Source organism: Callithrix jacchus, chromosome 11, assembly GCF_049354715.1.
Source record: "Callithrix jacchus isolate 240 chromosome 11, calJac240_pri, whole genome shotgun sequence".
Lineage (NCBI taxonomy): Eukaryota > Metazoa > Chordata > Mammalia > Primates > Cebidae > Callithrix > Callithrix jacchus.
In genome coordinates this window covers 3,628,941-3,650,673 of record NC_133512.1, presented here as the reverse complement: position 1 = coordinate 3,650,673, position 21,733 = coordinate 3,628,941, and the positions used below count along the sequence as shown (strand labels likewise).

The window sequence follows — 21,733 nt, the reverse complement described above, 5'->3', positions numbered from 1 at the left end:
ATGCCAAAAAGAAAAAGAAAAAAAAATGATTTAAGCTCTGAATAATTCTGGGAAGGAGGATTTTGCCAAGGAGACTTTAATGTCAGGAATATATGTGAAGCTAAATTAAGGTGCTCACGCGCATCCCAGAGCCGTGGGTGGGATGTATACATGATCAGATGAAATTATTTCACTTCCACTTGTGGAAAATCTGATGGGAGAAATTGACTAGAAAACATTAAGTCATATTTCACTTGGATTATGCTCGTAAGTGCCATACTCCAGACCTGTCAAAATAAGCCCCACCAGCGCTTCCCGGCCGAGGTGCTAGACAAAGGATGTGACAAGCAAAAACGATGAAGAGCTTAGCGAAACATGGAGCCTGGAAAAGCCACAGGAACCCAGCTCCCAACGAAAGAGAGGGTCCAGGTAGTTAAGAAGGGGAAGACTTGTTCTTGAGGTGTGAGGGATGGAGCCCAGAGTGGCCCAAGTGTTGAATACAGAGCAAGAGGTCTCAGAAAGCCTCAAGGACATGTGTGTTCTAGGGACCAGCTCTCAGAGGCTGGAAGTCAGGGGTCCATGGCTTTTCAACACAACTTGTTTTCTATCCGAGCCAGTATCCCTTTGTTCGACCTCGTTCGGGAGGGCCAACAGCGTGCCCTTTCCACAAATCAGTTGTTGATGGAGATGCACTTGCCTGCTGCCAGCACACTCAGCGGCAAACCAAGGCGATCTGCAGAAGAGGTACAAAGCGCCAATACCTGAAAATGAATGTGTTGGCATTTCAAGGACAAACACTTCCTTGGCTACAAGCACTGAACCTCCAATCCAAAACCGGGCAAAAAGTCTAGGCTTAATTAAGTATTTTATTTTCTTCTTGTATTGTAGTGAGAAGATTCACGCATAACCCTGCTACTTTTGTCCCTTCTGCTTGCCTGTCTACTCACTGGCTCCAAGCCAGGACCCTGGGCCACCGATGCCTGTGTTCACTGGATTCAGGTGCTGGCTGGTGGGAAAGAGGACTGGGAATGGTGGGGAGGGAAGGCGTTTCCTTCCTGGCTGGCATGAATAACTGGGGAGTTCGTGTTGGCCAATACTTAATGCAGCGCATGGACTCAATAGAACATTTGTCTTGTGCGTCTCCCAGGTGATGACGAGGGTGGGTGAAGTCGGCTCAGGTTCCATGCATGTGCCCAAGCGGGTGACAGCGACCTGGGAGAGCTGACGGTGCTCAGCCTAGCACTGGTACTGCCCCGGGGTCTACATGAACTCTGGCTTGGGCAGAATCTGCATCTCACGCCTCTCGGTTCTCTCCCGGAACATCATTCTGGAATCCTGTGATCTTTGCTCCCTGGAGAAAGTGAAAATGAAGCAGCGCGGGAAATAATTTGACCTAATGAAAAGGAGAGTAGACATGTTAGGAGACAATAGTTATAAAAAATGTATTAAAGATCAGACAAAACTGTGCCAGGCACTTTACATGTAATACCCTGACCTTCCTTCTTAATGACTCACAGTTCTCCTTCCCACCGGGCAGCACCAGACCCCAGAGGACAGCGACATCACAGGCCAACAGGTAGACGGTGCTGCTAGCCCCATTTTACAGATGAAGAAATGAGGTTTATTAGGTTAACTAACTTGCCCAAGGTCGCACATCACGATGACTGAGCAGTGGCAAGATGTAAATCTCAACCACCGGCATGACGCCCAAGACTGAGATCGCTCTCCTCTTGTGTCTCATATGGAATTCTCCACCTACCCTCTGTGGCTTATGCAGGAAAACAGCTGAGAAACAGCAGAATGACAATAGCTGTGGGACGGATTTGATTTCAGCTCTGCTGCTAATTATTCACATAACCTTCATGATGTCAGTAAACCCGTAAGACTTACTTTGTTTATCTGTAAAATGGTGATAAGGCTCCATGTTCTGTTATTGCCGTAGAATTGTATTGAGGTAATTCACGTGAAGACGCTTTGAACAAAGCATGGTCTTCCAGATGTGTCATGATTAAGGTGCTTGCTAGAGGAGGGGTTGTGGTGTAAGAAAAAGCACGCTGGCCGCGGCCTGGGCCAGGGTTTAAATCAGTCACATTCGTGGAATCTTTCTGAGTCTCAAGCCCCTCATCTATAAAGGGAGGATTCTGGCTGGGTGCGGTGGCTCACGCTTGTAATCCCAGCACTTCAGGAGGCCGAGGTGGGTGGACCACGAGGTCAAGAGATCAAGACCATCCTGGCCAACATTGTGAAACCATGTCCCTATTAAAAATACAAAAATTAGTGGTGCATGGTGGCATTCACCTGCAGTCAGTCCCAGCTACTGAGGAGGCTGAGGCAGGAGAATCACTTGAACCTGGGAGGCAGAGGCTGCAGTGAGCTGAGATCATGTCACTGCACTCCAGCCTGGCAACAGAGCGAGACTCTGTCTAAAAAGAAAAAAAAAAAAGGTTGTTGGGGGGCATTCTGTAACCTACCGGAGAGCTTGGACATGAGAAACCCACGTGTTGGTGGAATCCCAGTGCAGTGGCCATCAGGGTGTCTGACTCATGCAAGAGCTCCCCTTACCGGCAGGGGAAGGAGATGGAGCTGCTGAAGACACAGTAAATGAGGGGGTTCATGGCGCTATTCAATGCCGGCAGGTTCTGAATGATCACAGAGGCATAGAAACGCTCCTGGGTGTCCGGAAGGAGATTGAAATTGTCCAGAATGTCAAAGAGAAAGTATGGGCTCCAACAGCAGATGAAGGCTGCGGGGGAAGAGAGCCATCAGCACCACGGCAGGCAGCAGGTCTTTCTGGTTGGTCCTGACTGGACTTTTACCTGGAGGTTCTTTGGGGTCTGGGATTTCTCAGAAAAACTGAGGTTACATGCTGTTTAGAGCATGGATGTCCTATTCACTTAAACACATACACACATACATATGGACACATCTTGCAGACATGTTCCTAAGACTGAGCAAAGGTCGCAGAGCTTCCCTGTTGGTAAAGAATTCTACTGTTGTGGATTCGTTATAGACACCTCAGGAACAGAGCCCCTCATCCAACACAGGGATCAGGAAAAAACAGCAAAATACTTTGAAGACTCTCTAGGAAAAGACAGAAGGGCAGGAAGCATTTGGACCACATAGTGACTACAGGTTTTGGGTTGTGGAGGGAGAAGGGTGATGACAATCTTTTCAAAGCACCGCCCGGTTTAATCACACTGTTTTCGGTTTTTCTTCACCTCTAAGTTGGTCTCTCCAGAAAACATCCACACAATACCCTTCTCTAAATCCACTGGTTTATGTGAGACCCTAATTTTGTTTGGCTCTAAATTCTCAAATGGATGAAAGGTGGGGATTAGAACATGGTGGTTAATTTTGAGACTTCTTGACTGGGGTGTGGAGTGATTCGGTTAAACACTATTCTGGGTGCATATGAAGATGTTTCTGGATGAGAGGAACACCTGAACTGGTAGAGTGAGAAAAGCAGATTGCCCTCCCTGCGTGCAGGCCCCATCCAATGTGTTGCAGGTTTGGGTCGCGGACAAACGTTAAGAGAGAAAATTCACTCTGCTTGCCTGTCTTTGAGCCAGGACATTGGCCTTCCCCTTCCCTCATACTTGGAATCACACTGAAAAGTACACCATCCTGTCTACTCAGACTTGGACTAGAACCTACACCATTGGGTGTCCAGCTGTCAACTGCATAGCTTGGGAAGTCTCAGCCTCAGTGATCACCTGAGCCAATTCCTTCTAATAAACTTCTCTCTTTCATTTTCCTCTGGAGGGCACAGATTACTACACAGAGCTAAACACTCGCAAGCTGACTGGACAACACGCCTCTCTCATCTTCTCACCATGTGTCCTCCACTCTCCTTCTCCCACTTTCTCATCCGTAGAATTTTTTCTCAGAGTAGAAGTTTGGCTTCCTCGGCTTTCTGCATGCGGGGACAAGCTTTCCTCCACAACTCTGCAATGCGGATTCTGTAACTTGTTGGGGAATTTTGGAATAATAAACCGACTCATGGTTCCCTTCTTGATCCCGGACCTTGGCAATGTGTTGAAGAGGAGCAGTTCCAACGCAAAGCCCACTGGGTGTTCTGCATCCTGGTTAATTAACTCAGATGTTGGCACTGAAAGTGTCTGGGGCACTAAGGGGGCAAATGGCCTCGTGTGCTGGTGTGTGTGCTTGTGTGTGTATGTGAGGTTGGCAGATTCTAGTTGTCACAGGGATGCCAGTCCTCTGGCATGGTACAGGCAGCCCAGCCAGCAAACATTTGTATCTACGGTGAATGCCCTACTAGACGTCCATGTGGGGACCTGACTTTGTTTTACACATAAACACAGATATTTTAAACAAATACGGAATTTTCTAGACATGCAATTCTGTTCCAAATGGAGGAAAGATTACTTTGTTTAATTCAACAACTTACAGGGATTTTTTTTTTGCAGCTCAGAAAATCAAGCCACTGACAGCAATGCTGCTTACGTTTCTTTACATCTCCATGAAAATACACCTGTATTGCTTTCCATTCACAGCCGTTACTACGTCCGGGTGTAGGGATCGCCACTTCCTTACTCTTCTAGTGTAGCTGTGCTTACGCTTTTACATATTAAAATTAGAATAAATTTTAATTAACAAAAATTGTATTGTTTTATTATAGATTATATTTTTATTCCTCCTTTATATTACCTTTATATTATTTTGGGGGCAACTTTTTTGTTTTTTTTTGAGACAGAGTCTCGCTCTGTCACACAGGCTGGAGCTCAGTGGTGCAATCTCACCTCACTGCAACCTCCACTTTCCCGATTCAAGTGACTCTCCTGCCTCAGCCTCCCGAGTAGCTGCGACTACAGGCGCATGCCATCGTGTCTGGCTAAGTTTTGTATTTTCAGTAGAGACAGGGTCTCACCATATTGGTCAGGCTGGTCTCAAACTCCTGACCTTGTGATCCGCCGGCCTCAGCCTCCCAAAGTGCTGGGATTACAGGCATGAGCCACCATGCCTGGCCTAATATTTTTAGTTACCATGGTAGGTGGTATAAGTATGCATTTTATTTCAAGATGGGAAAGGGACGTTACAAAGTGTTTGCTATAGAAAGGGCCCTTTTGGTCTGACGGGGCTGACGACACTTGCTGAGCCTCTAGTGGGTGTCCCTGCTTGCTGACTGAAGGGATCCCACAGGGCCTGGGAGTATGGCTGCTGATGACGAAGGGCTATGCTGGCTCTGGGACACACTTGTCAGCATACGTCTTCCAACTCAACAACCAGGGAACGTGCCTCTGTGGTTCCGACTATCTGGGAAGGCAGAGGAGTCTTTGATCTACTTCAGAAGCCGCTGAGAAAGTTTCGAGGCCTGGTGGGTTGTATATGTTTTATCCCAGTTCCGCCTGCAGTGTTGTTTGGTGCCCACGTCCTGCTGGCTGAGTCATGCTGCGTGTGGTCTGTTTGGCATTTTGCAGTTGTGTTTTAGAAAGGTGAGAAGACTGTTCTGGTGCTTTGACATGCAGCTAATGGAGACCTATGCTTCCTCGGGGCTTCCAAGAGTTGACAGAGGGGCAAGTAGTGGGTATTTAAGATGAATAAAAAAGAAAATAGCACCAATTCTTTCCTTCCTGCATATTTGTATGCACTCATTCATTCATTTAACAAATGTTAGTTGAGCAGTGTGTGGGGGACACTATTTTAGGTCTTGATGATAATGTAAGTCACACAAAAGTCAAAGTAATTGCCCTCATAAATTTATTACTCCAGCCTGGGAGATAAACAATAAGAAAATCAGTCCATATCCTATAGTGCCGGGTAGAAACAAGAAGAAAAATAAGGCAGAGTAAAGACTAGAGAAAGGATATTTAAAAAGACTAGTCATGGAGCCCTCAGGGAGGTGGCATTGTTGGGGAACAAATGAGGTTTGGAAGTATGCCAGGTCACCACTGGAGAGCAGAGTATTTCAGACAGGCGATGGTGCAAGGCGACTTTATGGGGCTTAAGAGTAGAGAGAAAGGAAAAAGAAAGGGCAGAAGACAGGAGGGTGGAAGGGCGGGTAAGGTGCCATCGGGGAGGAATTCGTAGTGACCCTGACATTAAATGTTCAGAAGACATGGAAAGCCACTTCTGCCTTCTTTTTGCTCATGAACTCCAGCCCTGGGGAAGAGTGTGTCTTAAAGGAGGTAACTGAGTTAGCAGGTGCTGTGAGCATCCCCTCCAGCTAGTTAGGTCCTAATCAGATTTTCTCCAAATCATTCAACCCATGGCCTTGGCAGGCAGCTGTATTCATAAGGAGAGGGATTAGGAACCAAGTTTCAGCCTTTGAAAGAACCGTGGATGGCCTGATGGGTTCCACACATTCCTTTCCATTCAGACCACTGTAGAAGTGCCCACCGACAAATTCCTTTCTGCCACCAGGTCCAGGAGCAAGCCTGCTTTCGGATGCTCATACCACTTTACAGCTCAAGAAGGGACGTTGCTTACCAAGAATGATGACGATGCTGTACTTGATAGCCTTGAGTTTCGCCTTTGAAATGGGTCCTCGGTTGTAGCGGCTGCACAGTTTCCCATCTGTAGATACAAGAGGGGAATAGTAAGGAGAAGTGTTCAAGATGTGACAGTGTCTGTTTCTGCCAATAGGAACACTAAAGGTTAGACTCCAGTTCTCCAGTTTTCACTTATATCCTGTGCACTTATGCCCAGATGGCCCTTGGAAATTCTTAAAGATAGTTCTGGGCTGCTTTCTAGAGAATGCTCAGTTTACACCTTAATAGTATATGCAAATGCTATGGAATACTCAGACTCTCTCGAGAATCTTGGTCAGATGGCCTGAGCTAGTTGTAGCTGGAATTAGAGCATGTGACCACGTAGGAACTGAGCCCTTCCCTGAGGAGCACTATCCTCTGAGCCCTGGCTATGCTGAGACACCCGTGTGGCCACTTTAGCAACCTGGGCAAAATTATTTTCTAAAATGGCTGCCCCAGACAAACACATTGGTCAAAAAAGCACTCTCAAGCAAAGCTCAGTCTAGGGGTATCAGAACTCTCCAAAGTAGCAGCCTGGACATTCTTTTGTTCATATGTGGGCTGCTGTCTGATGCTGACCACTGAGGGGTGAATACAAGAATCCACTAGAATACAAGCTTGATGAGGGCAGGGGCTTTGTTTTCTGTGCTCCTGTAGCCTATACACATATGAACGACTAATACAAATGTGTTGAACGAATCAATAAACAATATCCACCTCTCGTCAGTTAAGTGGCAGTAAAACAAGGGGATAGGATTAGGCTAGGCAGGACCCAATGCCACAGCCCTTAGTTAAAGGAGTGGTTACCTGTAAATTTGGGGATAAAAATGTCAGATGCAGTGTCCTTTTCCTCATGGAAGAGTTTTTACTGTCAGGGCTTCCACCAGCCCATATGCCACCTTTGTGAAAATTCAGAAAAAGGACACTTCCTCTGATAAGCGCAGGCCTGCCTAGGGCACATATTCAGTGAGGGAAATATGAAGAGGATGCCAGGCCACACACCTCTCAGCCAGGAGCCACCCAGTGAGGCTCAATGGGCACAAACCCAGTGGTGGCCTTGGTCAGAGGCCCACCCAGTGCATGCATGTCACACGGAGCAGGGTAGCTGTGCACTAGAAAGGCAGTCTGCTGTGCACCATTGTCCTCCTGCCCCGCGCGGCTCTCACGTTTGAAATTTATTTTAATGCCCATGGAAACCAGTCAGATGTTTACATATTTGCAATATTCATTCAATCCCACCTCCAATCTGATCTTGCCCAACCCCACAAGCATAGCATATCTGCTAAGAGATAAGGACTGACTAGAAGGGCTGAAATAGAGTTCTTGTTCTCTAAGAATTTTCAATCCAGTGTACAAGACCACACTCTCCATAAAACCGGTTGAGATGAGAGAGATGCTGCTGTGGTTTGAATGTCTCTGCCAAAACTCATATTTAAATTCAATTGTCATTGTAACAGTATTGGGAGGTAGAGTCCTTGAGAGGTGATTAGGCCACCAGGGCCCTCACGAATAGATTATTGCTATTATTGTGGAAGTGGGCTTCTCATGAAATGGACGAGTTTGGCTTGACTTTCTATCTCTTGTGTGCTCACTTTCACCCTCTGTCTTGTGCCATGGGATGACCCTTGCCAGCTGCAGCCACCCTGCTCTTGGATTTCCCAGCCTCTAGAACCATAAACCAAATAAATCTCTTAAAAAGAAATAAAGTTCCCAGCCTGTGGTATTCTGTTATAGCATCAGAAAATGGACTAAGACAGATGGAAACCAACTGTGGACAGAGGAGAGACCCATCCCTGCACCGCTGTGCTGGTGAGGCTGTGTGGGAGAGGCAGAGAGCATCAGGTGAACTCAAATGACATAAGAAGGGTTCCAAAACAAAGGCAGGGTGCAGCGTGGGATTGGGGGAGGTGGAAGCAGAGAGTGAACATCCTCAGCCAAGACATGGAACAAGAAGATGTAGGATGCGTTTTAACCACAGTGAGTCATATTGCTTGGCTGGAGCCTGCAAATGTGTGGGGTTTGAGAGCGGAGAAGAGGACTGAAGACAAACTGGGGAGGCCTCAAATGTCTTTGTGAGGAGTTTGGGTGGAACTCCTGAGGTGGCAGCAGTCCATTGAAGCTTCTGGGTGTTTGTGAACATTTACTCACCGCAGAGGACAGATGATTTTCAAGAGTAACAGGAATAGGGACTCTTTAGGTGCAAATAGCTAAAATGCTTATTTTTTTTTTTTTTTTTTTTTTTGAGATGGAGTTTCGCTCTTGTTACCCAGGCTGGAGTGCAATGGTGTGATCTCGGCTCACCGCAACCTCCGCCTCCTGGGTTCAGGCAATTCTCCTGCCTCAGCCTCCTGAGTAGCTGGGATTACAGGCACGCACCACCATGCCCAGCTAATTTTTTGTATTTTTAGTAGAGACGGGGTTTCACCATGTTGACCAGGATGGTCTCGATCTCTTGACCTCATGATCCACCCGCCTCGGCCTCCCAAAGTGCTGGGATTACAGGCTTGAGCCACCGCACCCAGCCTAAAATGCTTATTATAATTAATAATATTTCTTAAAGCATACCCTCCTAAATAATATTTAGGGTCTTCAAATCATTCTGTGCATTTCCTGGGACCATGAAACCTCAGCTCTGTAAGAAAGCAAATGCTTCAGAACATTTAGAGCAGTGATTCTCCACTAGGTGATCTTGCTTTACAGGGAACTTTCGGCAAGGGACACATCTTTGGGTATCACAGTTGTATGTGCGTGTGTGCTACTGGTGTCTAGTGGGCAGAAGCCGGGAATGTTGACAAACATCCTTCAATGCACAGGGCAGCCCCTACAACAAAGAATTATCCCGTCCAAAATGCCAAAGGTGTCAAGGGCGAGAAACCTTGATTTCCAGGATGGGATCTTGGGAAGGACACAGGCTGTAAGATCAGACTGGAATATGCACCTTCCGTCTCTACCACCTACTAACTGTGTAACCTTAGGCAGATTGTCTAAAGTTCCCAGCTTCAGTTTCTCCATTTAAAAATCGAGGCGTAGAACACCTAATTCGCAGAGTTACTTTGAAGATTAACATAAAATAATGTATTCAAGGAGCCAAGCCCCATGCTGGGGATGTCGGATGTGCCATCAGTAGAGACGGATGCAGTTTCAACAGTATTTCAGGTGGAAGGTGAGCCAACTTTATGGAAGTGAACAGAAGGGATGACTACATTTGATTGTCTATTATACAAGGTTGGTATCTGTGTAAGAATTATGTAAAGCAGAAAATGATCAGGGTGAGATTATTCCCATGGGGGGCAAGTAAAGAAGACAGCAGACCAAATGATATTCTTTCAGAATGTCCCCACTGGCTGTTCCTAGGCAACAGCTGGCCCCTAAACAGTATGGCTCTGCAGGCTAAGTTGGTCTTTCAGAAAAGTTTTTGAGAATGACATTTTGTGCTCTGAAATCTCTTTAAAATGGAAGCTTGCAGTGCTTTCCACAGGGCAACGGGGTGACAATATAATCAACTACCTGCCCAGAGATCAGGGAAAAGCATCTTTAATCTGACCATTCCAGGAAATGCAAAGCCTCTGGCTTCTAAAGATGGCTCTTCAGAGAGAGCTGGGCTACAAGATGCCGGTAATTCTCCTTTATTGGGAGATAAAAGGATTATTTCTACTCAGGCCTTGGCGCTGAGCTGCAGTGAAAAGCAGTTCAATTCTGCTGTCACTGTGCATTAATAACTTGGGTAGCCTGAAGTTGGCAGGTCCATTTGATTTGGGACTGGAAGAAGCACACTGATGTGGGCTGTTTCAGTTCCAGGGTACATCCCTAATGGGGGCCCATGCTGAAAATTTAGTCTCCAAATGGCCACTTCTGGCTCCTCACCTTCCCAAGGCCGCAGGCCTCTTACAGAGCTGCTGGGAACCCATTCTTCATAGAGGCTGAGTACCTGGAGTGGGAGGAATTGGTACCTTGGGATTTCAAATGCAAGTAGAATTGGTTTCTGGGAAGTGGTGGGGGGAATTCATCTGTGGACCTATAAGGAGTGCAGGTGATTTCTTTATAAACAAGGAAGTCTCACTGGCAATATTTTAAAATCAATGTGCTTCCTAGGTTAGAAATTTTCTGTATGTTAGGTTGATTTTTAAAAACTTCAACGTATTTTTAGCAGTTTTTCCTGATTTCCAATTTAAAATTCGAAATTCACCTTGAACAGTAACATGCTCTTTACAGACATGGCGTGAATACTGCCTGAAATCATCAGTTCAGTGCTTCGGCGTATTAGGTCTCATCTGCTCAGCTGCGGACTGCAGTCAGTTTCTTCCCAGGCTATTTCCGTTCCTCTAGTTTTTCTGGTAGACCCAAGGAGGTGTCTCAGAGTGTTCCAGGATCCACCCGGGCTACTGCCTGTGCCTCTGTGGTGACGCCGTCTGGATCCTGCTTTCTAGGTTCCCTGCAGCTGCCCTGGGCTGCCCCAGGCCCCTTCGCCCAGACCTCCTCTTTGCCAGTGACGGCCTCCTGAGGGGCTCCGGCTGGGCACCAGAGGCTCCACAGCCACAGTCATTTCTAAGCCACGTTGTGAGTCTTCTTTGACCTTGGGCAATTGCTTTGCTCTTCTGCTCCACCTGTCAGGGCCTCAGTTCTGTCCCAGGGCTGTGGACTATTCAGCACCACTGCTCTTCCCTGGGATACCTGCTGTCCAAGTTCTTCTGCCAGGAAACAAGGAAATGGCCTCACTCCTCTGTGCTGTGCTATTCCAGGGGACTACACTAGACTTGCTTGAACCCCTAGGGATTTCAGCTTCTTTAGCCCTTCCACACACAATGCTTTCCTCCCTAGATACTGACGAGTGGCCAGAGTGGTTAGGTGGGAATGCTCTTCTGTGACCCAGAACTTACATTTTTTTGACCCTGAGGCACTCATTGTGCCTGACTCCATATTCTCCAGAATGTGTTCATGCTCAGGAATCTTACTTTTTCTTGTCATCTGAGGTGCTCCCTCTCTCCCCATTCAGTGGGCATGCCTGCATATCTCTGAACCTTCAAGTAGGAAAGCATTTTGAGTTTCTTTTCAGGAGGTTTTTAGTCCAGATCCAACCGTAAATCATAGCTAGATATGAGAAGATTTCATCTAACTCGCCAGATAGCCCTTTCTGTACCTCAGCACCTTGGCTCAGGCAGAAGCAGGAGCCCTGACAGCCTAACATAGCTATGCAAAGAGAGATGCACTGTTCACCAAACCCATTCCTGTGTCCCCAAGGCACACAACTAGACTTCAATTCCCAGCCTGCCTCCCACCAGTGTGTAGTCATGTGACAAGGATCTGCCTAAGGGATGCTGGGAAGAGTCAATGTCTACCATCCCCAAACCTGGCTCAGACACCTCTCCTGAGCAGTCCTCCACCCTCTTTCTTCCCCCATCCCTGCCGGCCCGAGGGAGGTGCTGAGGGGTAACTTAACCGTCCTCTGTTAAGCATGGCAGAATCTCCATCTGCTTGAATTTCTGAATGACCATGTCGAACAATGCCTTTCCCTCTGGTCTTTATTGCCAGCTGGATTTTAATTAAGACATAAACTTCTGGCCAGGTGTGGTGGCTCAAGCCTGTAATCCCAGCACTTTGGGAGGTCGAGGCAGGTGGATCACGAGGTCAAGAGATCGAGACCATCCTGGTCAACATGGTGAAACCCCGTCTCTACTAAAAATGCAAAAAATTAGCTGGGCATGGTGGCGCGTGCCTATAATCCCAGCTACTCGGGAGGCTGAGGCAGGAGAATTGCCTGAACCCAGGAAGCAGAGGTTGCTGTGAGCCGAGATCGTGCCATTGCACTCCAGCCCTCCAGCCTGGGTAACAAGAGCGAAACTCCGTCTCAAAAAAAAAAAAAAAAAAAAAAAGACATAAACCTCTATGTGGTTAAGGCTACTGATATTTTGGGTTTACACAGCTGCTAGTGTTTGTCTTACTAAAGTAGAAATTGGTACCTCATATGCAGTGCTGTCTTAATGAAAACCTGAAACATGTGGCATTGGATTCTGGGGCAGGCAGCAGGTGGCATGGAAACTGAGGTTTCCATTCATCTGTTGTGCCAATACCACACTCTGACTTTATAATGCATTTCAATATTTGGTAAACCAAACTTTCTCCACCTTGTTCTGCATCTCTAGGAATGTCTTGGCTACTCTTGGCTATTGAATTTTCCATGTACATTTTAAAATAGGCTTGTCAAGTTCAATAAAATGTTTCAACTCAATTTTGATTGGAACTTTATTAACTTGTAGATCAGCTGGGGAGATTCGACATCTTTATAACATTGAATCTTATGCACGAACACGTCCTAATCTTCATTTATTTGTATCTTTATGTTTTTCTGGCACATCTTTTATTAAATGTAATTAATTGTAGAGAAGTCATTTTATTCACAGTTACTGATGAAGAAGCCGATATGGAGAGCAGTTAATGGACTTCGTTTAGTTTTTTTAAGCTACAAAGTGGATAGGGCCCTAACCCAACTCCTAATCTGTAGCGTCTTTCTGCACTCCATTGTGCCTCATTTAATTAGAAACATGAGATTTGGATATAGCATGGATCATATCTACCAAGCCATAATTGTTAGACCTGGTTATAATGAGATACGTTATACTTTGTCTGTTCCATGGGCACACCTGCCTAACTGCTCTTATGCAGTAAATGTTCTATTTTGCAGAAGTAGGTCCTCCTGGACATCAAGAATGTGCTCATTTATGAACGATAACATACAAGATTGGGAACCCCATCTCCTCCACGTCTTGCCCTCCACGTTTGTTAATGGGAAAGTCTTTAGGTTATTTACAGTACAATGCTTTTTCTTTTCCTGTCAGCCTTTAAGTGGGAGAAAAAGACATATTTGTCAACAAGAAGAGTGGTTCCTGCACTAAGGATGGCTTGAGTTTTTCGGCCAGTGTTTACAAAACGAGCTTCTGTTCACAGTAATCATGGCTAATGTCCCCTTGTTGATAAGCAATAATCCTGGCATGCGGACACAGCTGGAGATCTCATTTACCTGCCAACTCCAGAGCTGCTTGGCTGTAATGACAGATGGAAAATCAACCGCGTTTCATTTATGAATAAGATATAGAGAGTATATGAGCTTTTGAGAATACAAGCTGCCCTCATTCCAGGATGAGGTCACTTATGGTAACTAAAAAATAGATATAATGGAGATACAAAATTATATACCAGAACAAAAACTGGTGGCAGCCATTTCTACCTTTGGGAGGGAGTAATGGCATACTGTTTGTCAGTGGGAAACAGAGCTCTAAGTGGCTTTGTACAATTTCAAGGGCTGGAAGTCAGGGGAACCCAAGAGTGTAAGGACTGGCTTATGTAGTAGCAGGAGACATGGAGCTCTGGAGAGAGCCTGGAGCTCAGCCGCCCTTGGGAGAGGCATGCTGAGGAAGGTGGTGAGCAAGGGCGGTGCTGCTGTGGAGGGAACAGGAGAGCTGTAGGAGGTGAGACAGTGAGAGTGAGTGCTAAGAGGGATAGGCGGCGAGGAGCATGTCAGACCCACAGAACTGGCAGAAATCACAAGACAGGGGTATACACCAATCTGATTCATCTGAAAGTACAGGAAGACCTCGGCTACCTCCACAAAGTTGGTCTCCACGCTGCTAGTCATGACTCAGCCTTTAGATTTTAAATATATCAAAACAAAACCTTCAGGAGATGAGGTAGGAATAGCTCTCTGAAGGCAGAGCTCTGGAGGAAGTGCCCTGGAGGGGAAGCCACACCCAAGACCCTGAGTTTGTGTTTTTAATTTTTAGAAAGTCCTGCCTTTATGTGTGCATTCAATATGTGTGCATCCGAATACCGGTTGTGTCACGTGCTACCTGTGAAAACAGGCAAACTGCTTAACCTTTGAGCCCGTCATCTGTCTGTGAGAGACAGTTACCACCACCTGGAACTGTGTATTAATCCATTTCCAGTTTAGGGGAAAAAAGTGCATCTCACTGCCAGTGCAGTATTCTCAAATGGGAGGTGGGTTAAATGGGCAATGGGCACTGGCTGAAATGGGACAAACAGGAACTGGGTTACGGAAGAACACATGGAAGGGACCCAGCATGGCTGCCGGGACCCAGCATGGCTGACGGGAGCTGCTCCCTCTGTCCTGTCAGCCTGTGTTGAGAGACAAATGGACGATGGCCTTGAGTGGGCCTTGGAGGGCCTGAGCATGACGTTTACTCAGAGAAGTGCTTTGCAAATGTATGCGTTTGTGGGCGCTGAGTTGATGGCTTTAAAAAATGAACATACATATCTATACATCTAGAATAATATTGGCTGTTTACTCAGGCTAAAGGGCCACAGGGTTACTGTTTCAATGATATGATACAGGTAATTGTAGAAAACTTTAAAATATAGTTAAGTGGAGAACAGAAGAAAATAAAAATCAACTAAAATTCCACCACTCAGAGATAATCTCAATAACATTGACAACATTTAGCTTCTTGACATCTTCCATCTCTCTCTCTCTAGCTGTCATCTATCTGTAAACGCACATGTATATTCTATAAAGCGTGGCATCCCTTTTTATAAATACATGTACGTGTTGATAAATACGTGCCTATGTACACATATTTACGAAAGGGATACCATACTGCTTTCTTTTTCTTAACCTAATATATTAGAGAAATATTTCTGTGGCAATAAGTATACTCTATAAAAGAATTTTTAGAGCTGTAGTATTTAACTGTATGGCTATATCATTATTATACTCAGTCCCTCATTATAGGGTGTTCAGATCTTTCCAGTTTTTCCTGATTATAAACAACATTTCTTATACTTTTTTCCTTTCTCTTTCTCTCTCCCTCTCCCCATCTTCCCCCACCTCCCTCCCTCCCCCTTCCTTCCTTTTCTTTCTTTCTCTCTCCCTCTCCCCATCTTCCCCCACCTCCCTCCCTCCCCCTTCCTTCCTTTTCTTTCTCTCTCCCTCTCCCCATCTTCCCCCCACCTCCCTCCCTCACCCCTCACCCCTCACCCCTCCCTCCCTTCCTTCCTTCTCTTTCTTTCTTCTCACTCTTTCTTTTGTTATTCCTTTCATAAGGGATATATTTCCTTGTAGCATATGATATAACAATTTACTATATGATTTTTCCATATGGGCAGTTGTCTCAACACTAGTAATTAAACAGTTTCTATTTCTCTATCAGTTCAAAATACTTCATCGCATTCTAACTGTCTGAGATTTTCTTTAGCATTTCTGTTTTATTGGATGTCCCTGTCCATATAATTCTCTTTCAATGATTATGGTATTATAATTACAGTACTTATTGCATTTATTTGATATCTGATAGAGGAAGGATGACTTCATCCACGTTGTTTCAGAGGAACGTTCTAACCTCTAACCAAAGCCAACTGCACTGAATAGAATGAATATACCTGTGTTTAGTCTCTCTGATTGCTCTTGCTCTTCTAGAAAAACCAGGGTGTGGAGACTGTGCCAGTGAAGGGGAAGCGCTAGGATCTGCACGGGGGCTGGGATTAGCCCCAGGCTGAATGACTGGGTCTTCGTGGGTTCAAAACTTCCAAGCAGCCTCAGCGCATCTCTTGGTTACCCTGGTTAGTCAGTGTGAAGGTCTGCCACCTGTGACTGTGTGTCCCACTGGACCAGGTGCACATTGAAAATTCCGAAAGAGCTTTTCTGAAATAATGATGTCCATGCCCCACTCCAGATGGAGTGAATCAGAATCTCTCAGGAAATGGTGTCTGGAGTTTGGCGCATTTTAAAACCCCAGACAGCTGTACTGTGCAGCCAGGGCCAAGACCCAAGGCCCTAGACTGTTGTGCTATTCACTCATTTGCCATCCCCAGTCCCTTGTGCCACTCCTGACGTGCAGAAGAGCACAGCAGAATTGAACTGAATTCAGGTGAAGAACCCAGACTTATACATGTCTACTCATTCTTCTAGGGAAGAGACACAGGTTATCAATGAGCAATAATACTTGTGTATCCTCGTGGTGGCCTCACAATCTTATTGGGAAAAGCAGCTTTAAGAGGAGAGAAAAAGATCTGTCTCGGTCCAATAAAAGTTTAGCTCACAGTCTGAAAAGAGGAGGGCTTAGGGAGAATCCAGTCTATCCACTTGTTTTGACGTCTTGGAACCCAGGGATTACATGACTGCCAGGCGGCCCAGCTGTCAGTGGCACATCTGGAACACAAAGCAGCTTTTTATTCCAGATATTTGTGCTATAGCTTGTTGTGTATGTGCGTACAGGTGAGAGTATGCATTGTTAGTGTGTGTGAGACTGAGTGTGTGAAGGTGTGTATATGTGTGTATGTGCCTGTGTTGTGTGTGTGTGTGCGCGCACAAGGAATGGGAGGGGTGTGGAAGCTGAGCGGAACCAGTCTCCTTCTGCAGAGCGATCCCATTCTAATAAACAGAAAACTAGAGGCGCTTTCTTCTTGTGGCCCTTTGATTTGCTGTGTCTTCTCCAGGTTGACCTTAGTCAGGTCCAGTAGTATTTTCCTGGGAACAGGGCAGGCTTCCAGGGCTCAGAGTCTATTGCATACAAGATGCTCGGCATTCAGGTTTACTGAGAAGGAATTTGGGGAAGGGTTGTAGTAGGTGGTCTTAGGCTTGATCTGGTTTGAACTGGTATGTCAGAGCAGCTGGGAAAGCATGGACCACTGTGCCTGTACTGGCTTAGGGTCCAAGAGTTTTGTACGAACAGATGGCAGCTTTACGCATCTGAAAATTCAAGTAAAAAGAAAGACGATCCTCATCCTTGCTGAAGGTGTGATGTGCTCCTTGGACAGTCTCTCTTTTCATATCTGTGTCCTCCAAGGTGCTTCTCTGCCAGACCTAAGGCTGGGGTAACCCTTGGGTCCTAGCTCAAAGGCTAACTCTCTGCTGGCATAGCTTGGTCAGGCCCAATGTCCCCCCTTCCTTCTCCTAGACTTCAGGGAGGTCTCCTGGGGGAAGACAGAGCCTACCTGTGACAGCCTTTGGTGGGTCTGGTCTGCTGGCTGGGTCCCGATATGATCCTGTATGCTTGTCTGTCAAGGAAGCCCCAGCTCAAATTTGCTAGAGGAAAATCTCTGTGGAAGCAAATTAACCAAGAATTGGGCTACGCAGATTAGAGACTCACCTGAGCAGTTGGAAATCACTGATTCGTAGGTTTTGCTTTTAATCCAAATAGTTCGGATCACAATGCCGTACATGACGCTGCAGAAAGAACGGAAGGGAATATTACAGTGGCTGGTGGATCCCTACTGTGAGGACACGAAGAAGACCACTGCCACCTCCCTGAGTGCAACGTGTGAAGGGAGGGATCTTTTAACCATGCCTGCCCCACCCCCATACTTGCTGTTTACAGAATTACAACTGAAAATGACCATGAGGGTCCACTGGACGGAGTTACTTCTTCCTTAAGTGAGGAGGCGAAGACCTGGTAAAGTTACTGCAGTTTTCCCAACGCAACCCAAACGGTTTGAGGGAGAGCTGGGATTAGAATCCAAAAACAGGCTTTGGAGTCAGAAAAACTTGGGTGTCCTCTGCTACTTGCCTGTTGTTCAATCCTGACTTTAGACAGTCTTTTAAGTGGCATCTATGATCCTGACTCCGGCATTCATGGCTTTGTGTGATCCTCACCCCTTTAGCGTGGGAAGAGCTGGTGACTTGCTTCTAATCAATGCAATGTGGCAAAGGGGATGAGATTGGTTACACAGAGTGCAGTGCCTGTCATTCATTGCTGGCTTTGAAGAAGCTGCCATGAACCTCACAGCCGCAAGTGAATGAATTCTGCTGAGGACCTGACAAAGCTTGGAAAAGAGCCTTTCCTGGGCCAGCCTCTGATGACCCCCTGCCCTGGATAAACACCTTGACGGCTGCGTTGCCTGAGCAGGGGACCCAGTTAAGCCGTGGTCAGACTCTTGACCCACAGAAACTGTGAGATAATAAATGTATCTTGTTTTAAGCCACTAGGTTCCTGGTAATTTGTTGTATAGTAATAGGTGACGACTGCAGTGAGCCTTCGCTGAGATTCTACAAAACGGTGTTAACAATACAGACCTCTTGAACTCGTTGAGTGTCAGATGTGACAATATTTAAAGTGCCAAGTATAGTGCTGAAAAATTAGTGCAGACTTAAAAGGTGTAATTTCCTTTCTCCTCTTTTTTGCCTATTTTGTGCACTATTTTACACCAATTCTTACATGATTTAATCTGTGCCTAACAGGAAAACAAAGTGTTAATGATTCAAAAGTGTCAGCAAGTTTTGTGTCCTCAGTACTCTTTGATAAATAGAAAAACTTGTACTCTTCTTTTCTATTACTTGATATTTTGACTACATTAAGCGCCTTGACTAAAAACTTTGGGATAAAGCGATGCTTTATTTTAAAACTGCCTATCTTCCCTCTTCAGAATCATTAGTTAAAAAAAAAAAGCAGAGCTTCAGTTTGCAGTAGCTGACGAAGCACTGATTGCTTTTAATGATCTTTAGAATGTAACTTAATTAATGGCCGTGCTGAAATCCCCGCCTCTCATTGCCTTTTCCCATCCTTGCGCAGCGAGCCCCTCTGAGTGCCCCAGGAGAGCTCAGGGGCTTTGGGAGCATCTCCATTCCTTCACATCTAACTGCCCAGGGACTTTTTTGAGATTTGTATGCCTGCAGTAAAGAAAAAATGAGAAAAACGTTATTAGTGAGTTCAACCCTAAGTTGGCTATTTGCTAGAATAGGGAAACGTCTTCCCTGGATAAGTGAAATACTGTGCAAGGGAAGGTTACACCCATCACGGAATGCCTGCGGTGATGACGGCTGCAACCCCAATGTTTAACTGACGAATAAATCAAATACTTGTGACTATCAACCATGTATATAGGGGAGAGCTGAGAAATGTCTTACGATTTAGTGATTTGGGCCTAAGTCACCTGCTTTTTACCTAGGGCCACTCAGATCAGTGAAGGCAGTAAGAGCTTTTCTGTTAGCCTGGCAAACACCTAATAACTAGGGTATTATTGCCAACCAGGCTACTACTTAGAGCACAGCAATCATGCATCAAAGAGACGTCTGCGTTACTGTTTGTCACCATTGTTTTTGGACACAGGGTTTTGCTCTGTCACCCAGGCTGGAGTGCAGTGGCAGGATCACAGCTCACTGCAGCCTTGACCTCCCACTTCAGCCCCCTGAATAGCTGGAAATACCAGTGTACACCACCATGCCCAGCTAATTTTTGTGTGTTTTGTAGAGATAAGGTTTCACTATGTTGCTCAGGCTGGTCTTGAATTCCCGGGCTCAAGAGATCTGCCTACCTCGGCCTCCCAGAGTGCTGAGATTATAGGTGTGAGCCACCACACTTGGCTTTGTCTCTTCCTTTTTCCTTTATCTGATCAATCAGCTTGCAGATAAGTTTTATAGATTGTCCCCAAAAAATAACTCCATAATATGTACCTTCCTCTTTATCCAGTCTTTTGATGACCACTTTTATTGTGATAAAATATGCATGAAATTTACCGTTTAATCTTTGGTTTGTTTGTCTGACAAGGTCTTTTGCTCTGTTACCCAGGCTGGAGTGTCGTGGTGTAATCACAACTCACTGCGTGCATTCTTGACCTCCTGGGCTCAGGTGGTCCTCCCACCTCAACCTCCCAATTAGCTGGGATCACAGGTATGTGCCACTGAACCTGACTATTTTTTAAATTAATTTTGTAGAGATGAGGTCTTGCTATGTTGCTCAGGCTGGCCTCAAATTCTTGAGCTAAGTTGATCCTCCCACCTTGGCCTCCCAAAGTGCTGAGATTACAGGCGTGAGCCACCGTGCCCAGGCCATTGTGATTATTTGGAAGTGTCCAGTTTGTGGCATTAACTGCATCCACATTGTTGTGCTACCATGACCACCATTTGGCTCCACACTTTTTTCATCTTCCTCAACTGAAAGTCTGTACCCATCAAAAATAAATATGATGCATCTCACGAATGTGTGCATCATCCTTGTGAGGGACCCACGCTAATCTCTGTATCATTGCACCTTTTGGCATAAGTGTTCTCAGAATGAGCACCTCTTATAATCTCGTTCTTGCTTATTGGCGCAATCCTGTAACACTCCCACCCTGCTACCATCTCTCGTGCACACCAGCATTGAGGCTGTAGCTGCAGGACACAGAGCCATCCCCCGGCTTCATGATCCAGCAGCTCCCCTTTCCACAAGATGCTATCCAGTCTCTTCACAGGGCGTCCAAGCCTCTCACAGTATTCCTCCACCATGCTCACCCTCCTGGCTTCCTCTACCCAGTGTCTCTCAACACCTTTCCCTGTATTGGTTAGCCAATCAAACCAACCCTGACTCCATAACTCCTGTGCGCTTTGGAGGAATGTGAGCTCCAGTGCTTCCCATCTCTCTATGCCTGCTTTGCCCCCTCTTTGGAATGCAATTTTGTCTTTTTTGGGTCCATCGTGCATACGTCAACTTGCCATGAAGCCTTCTTGAGCTGCCCTTTTCTCCTTGGTATTCAGTTCCAGCTTCCTTGGGACCCCCGGGCTGGCAGAGCACTCACTGCTCTAAGTCTACCCATGGTGGTCATGTCTTCAGGATTGAGTGGACCTAGAATAGCTCTTTCTTATAAACAGAACTGAGGAAAAGCATTTTCATCATCTTGGGTATAACTTCCTCCATATCTTTGCTCTATCTTCACTCTCTAAAGAAATGAGCTTAGCTTTCTTGAAGCTTCTTAGAAATCGGAAAACTGAAGGATTGCCCAGGCTGAGAAAAGTGCCCATTTCTTGCACCTGGCTGGTTTATCTCTTGACTTCCTAGAAGAGGATCCAACACAGGCCTGTTTCCTTCACTTCCTTCATAGGGGCAGCTCGTGGTAGTGTGGCAGTGGCAGAACTTGGAGTGCCAGCCACCAGAGCAAGACCTGCAGACATCCAGGAGAATGCCTGAGGCCAGATCCTGAGCCTTGCTTCTGGATCATATGCAGGAAGTGTCCAGGAAACGGGACAAACATGTCGCTCTCCCCACAAGACATGACAGAGAGTGCCCCATCAAACCAGAAGTGCCCCATCAAACCAAAAGTGCCCCCTTCCTGACCCCCTCAGGGCTCAGCATGGGGTTGGGGACTTGAAAGATGCCCATCACTGCCTTGGAGCTGTAGACCTTAGAGCCAGAGAGGGCCTAAGATTCCACCTCCGCCAGCTGGATTTCCCGACCTTGCCTCGTGGGGCTTGAGGGTGACATGAAGTTGTGCTCTGGGGGTCTCAGCAGGGCGCTACGCCCTGTGCTTGGCCAAGCATGGGGAGAAGGGGTGAGGGAGAACTGGCC

General features: G+C 46.2%; 1 protein-coding gene and 1 non-coding gene across 2 annotated transcripts in view; both read right to left on the bottom strand.

Moving 5' to 3' along the window:
• Window positions 1-833: 833 nt before the first annotated feature.
• The window catches only part of NPSR1 (neuropeptide S receptor 1), a 179,278-nt gene continuing 158,378 nt past the window's right edge, over window positions 834-21,733 (bottom strand). Inside the window, exons 6-9 of the mRNA XM_002751323.6 lie at window positions 17,564-17,640; window positions 6,427-6,513; window positions 2,542-2,722; window positions 834-1,330 (exon numbers count right to left, since the gene is read on the bottom strand). Coding sequence (XP_002751369.3) covers window positions 1,240-1,330; window positions 2,542-2,722; window positions 6,427-6,513; window positions 17,564-17,640 — 436 coding nt within the window. The 3' untranslated portion in view covers window positions 834-1,239. The remainder of the gene's footprint in view (window positions 1,331-2,541; window positions 2,723-6,426; window positions 6,514-17,563; window positions 17,641-21,733) is intronic.
• Window positions 20,367-20,471, bottom strand: LOC118143957 (U6 spliceosomal RNA). The gene has a single exon (XR_004728435.1). It is a non-coding gene; the product is annotated as a U6 spliceosomal RNA (small nuclear RNA).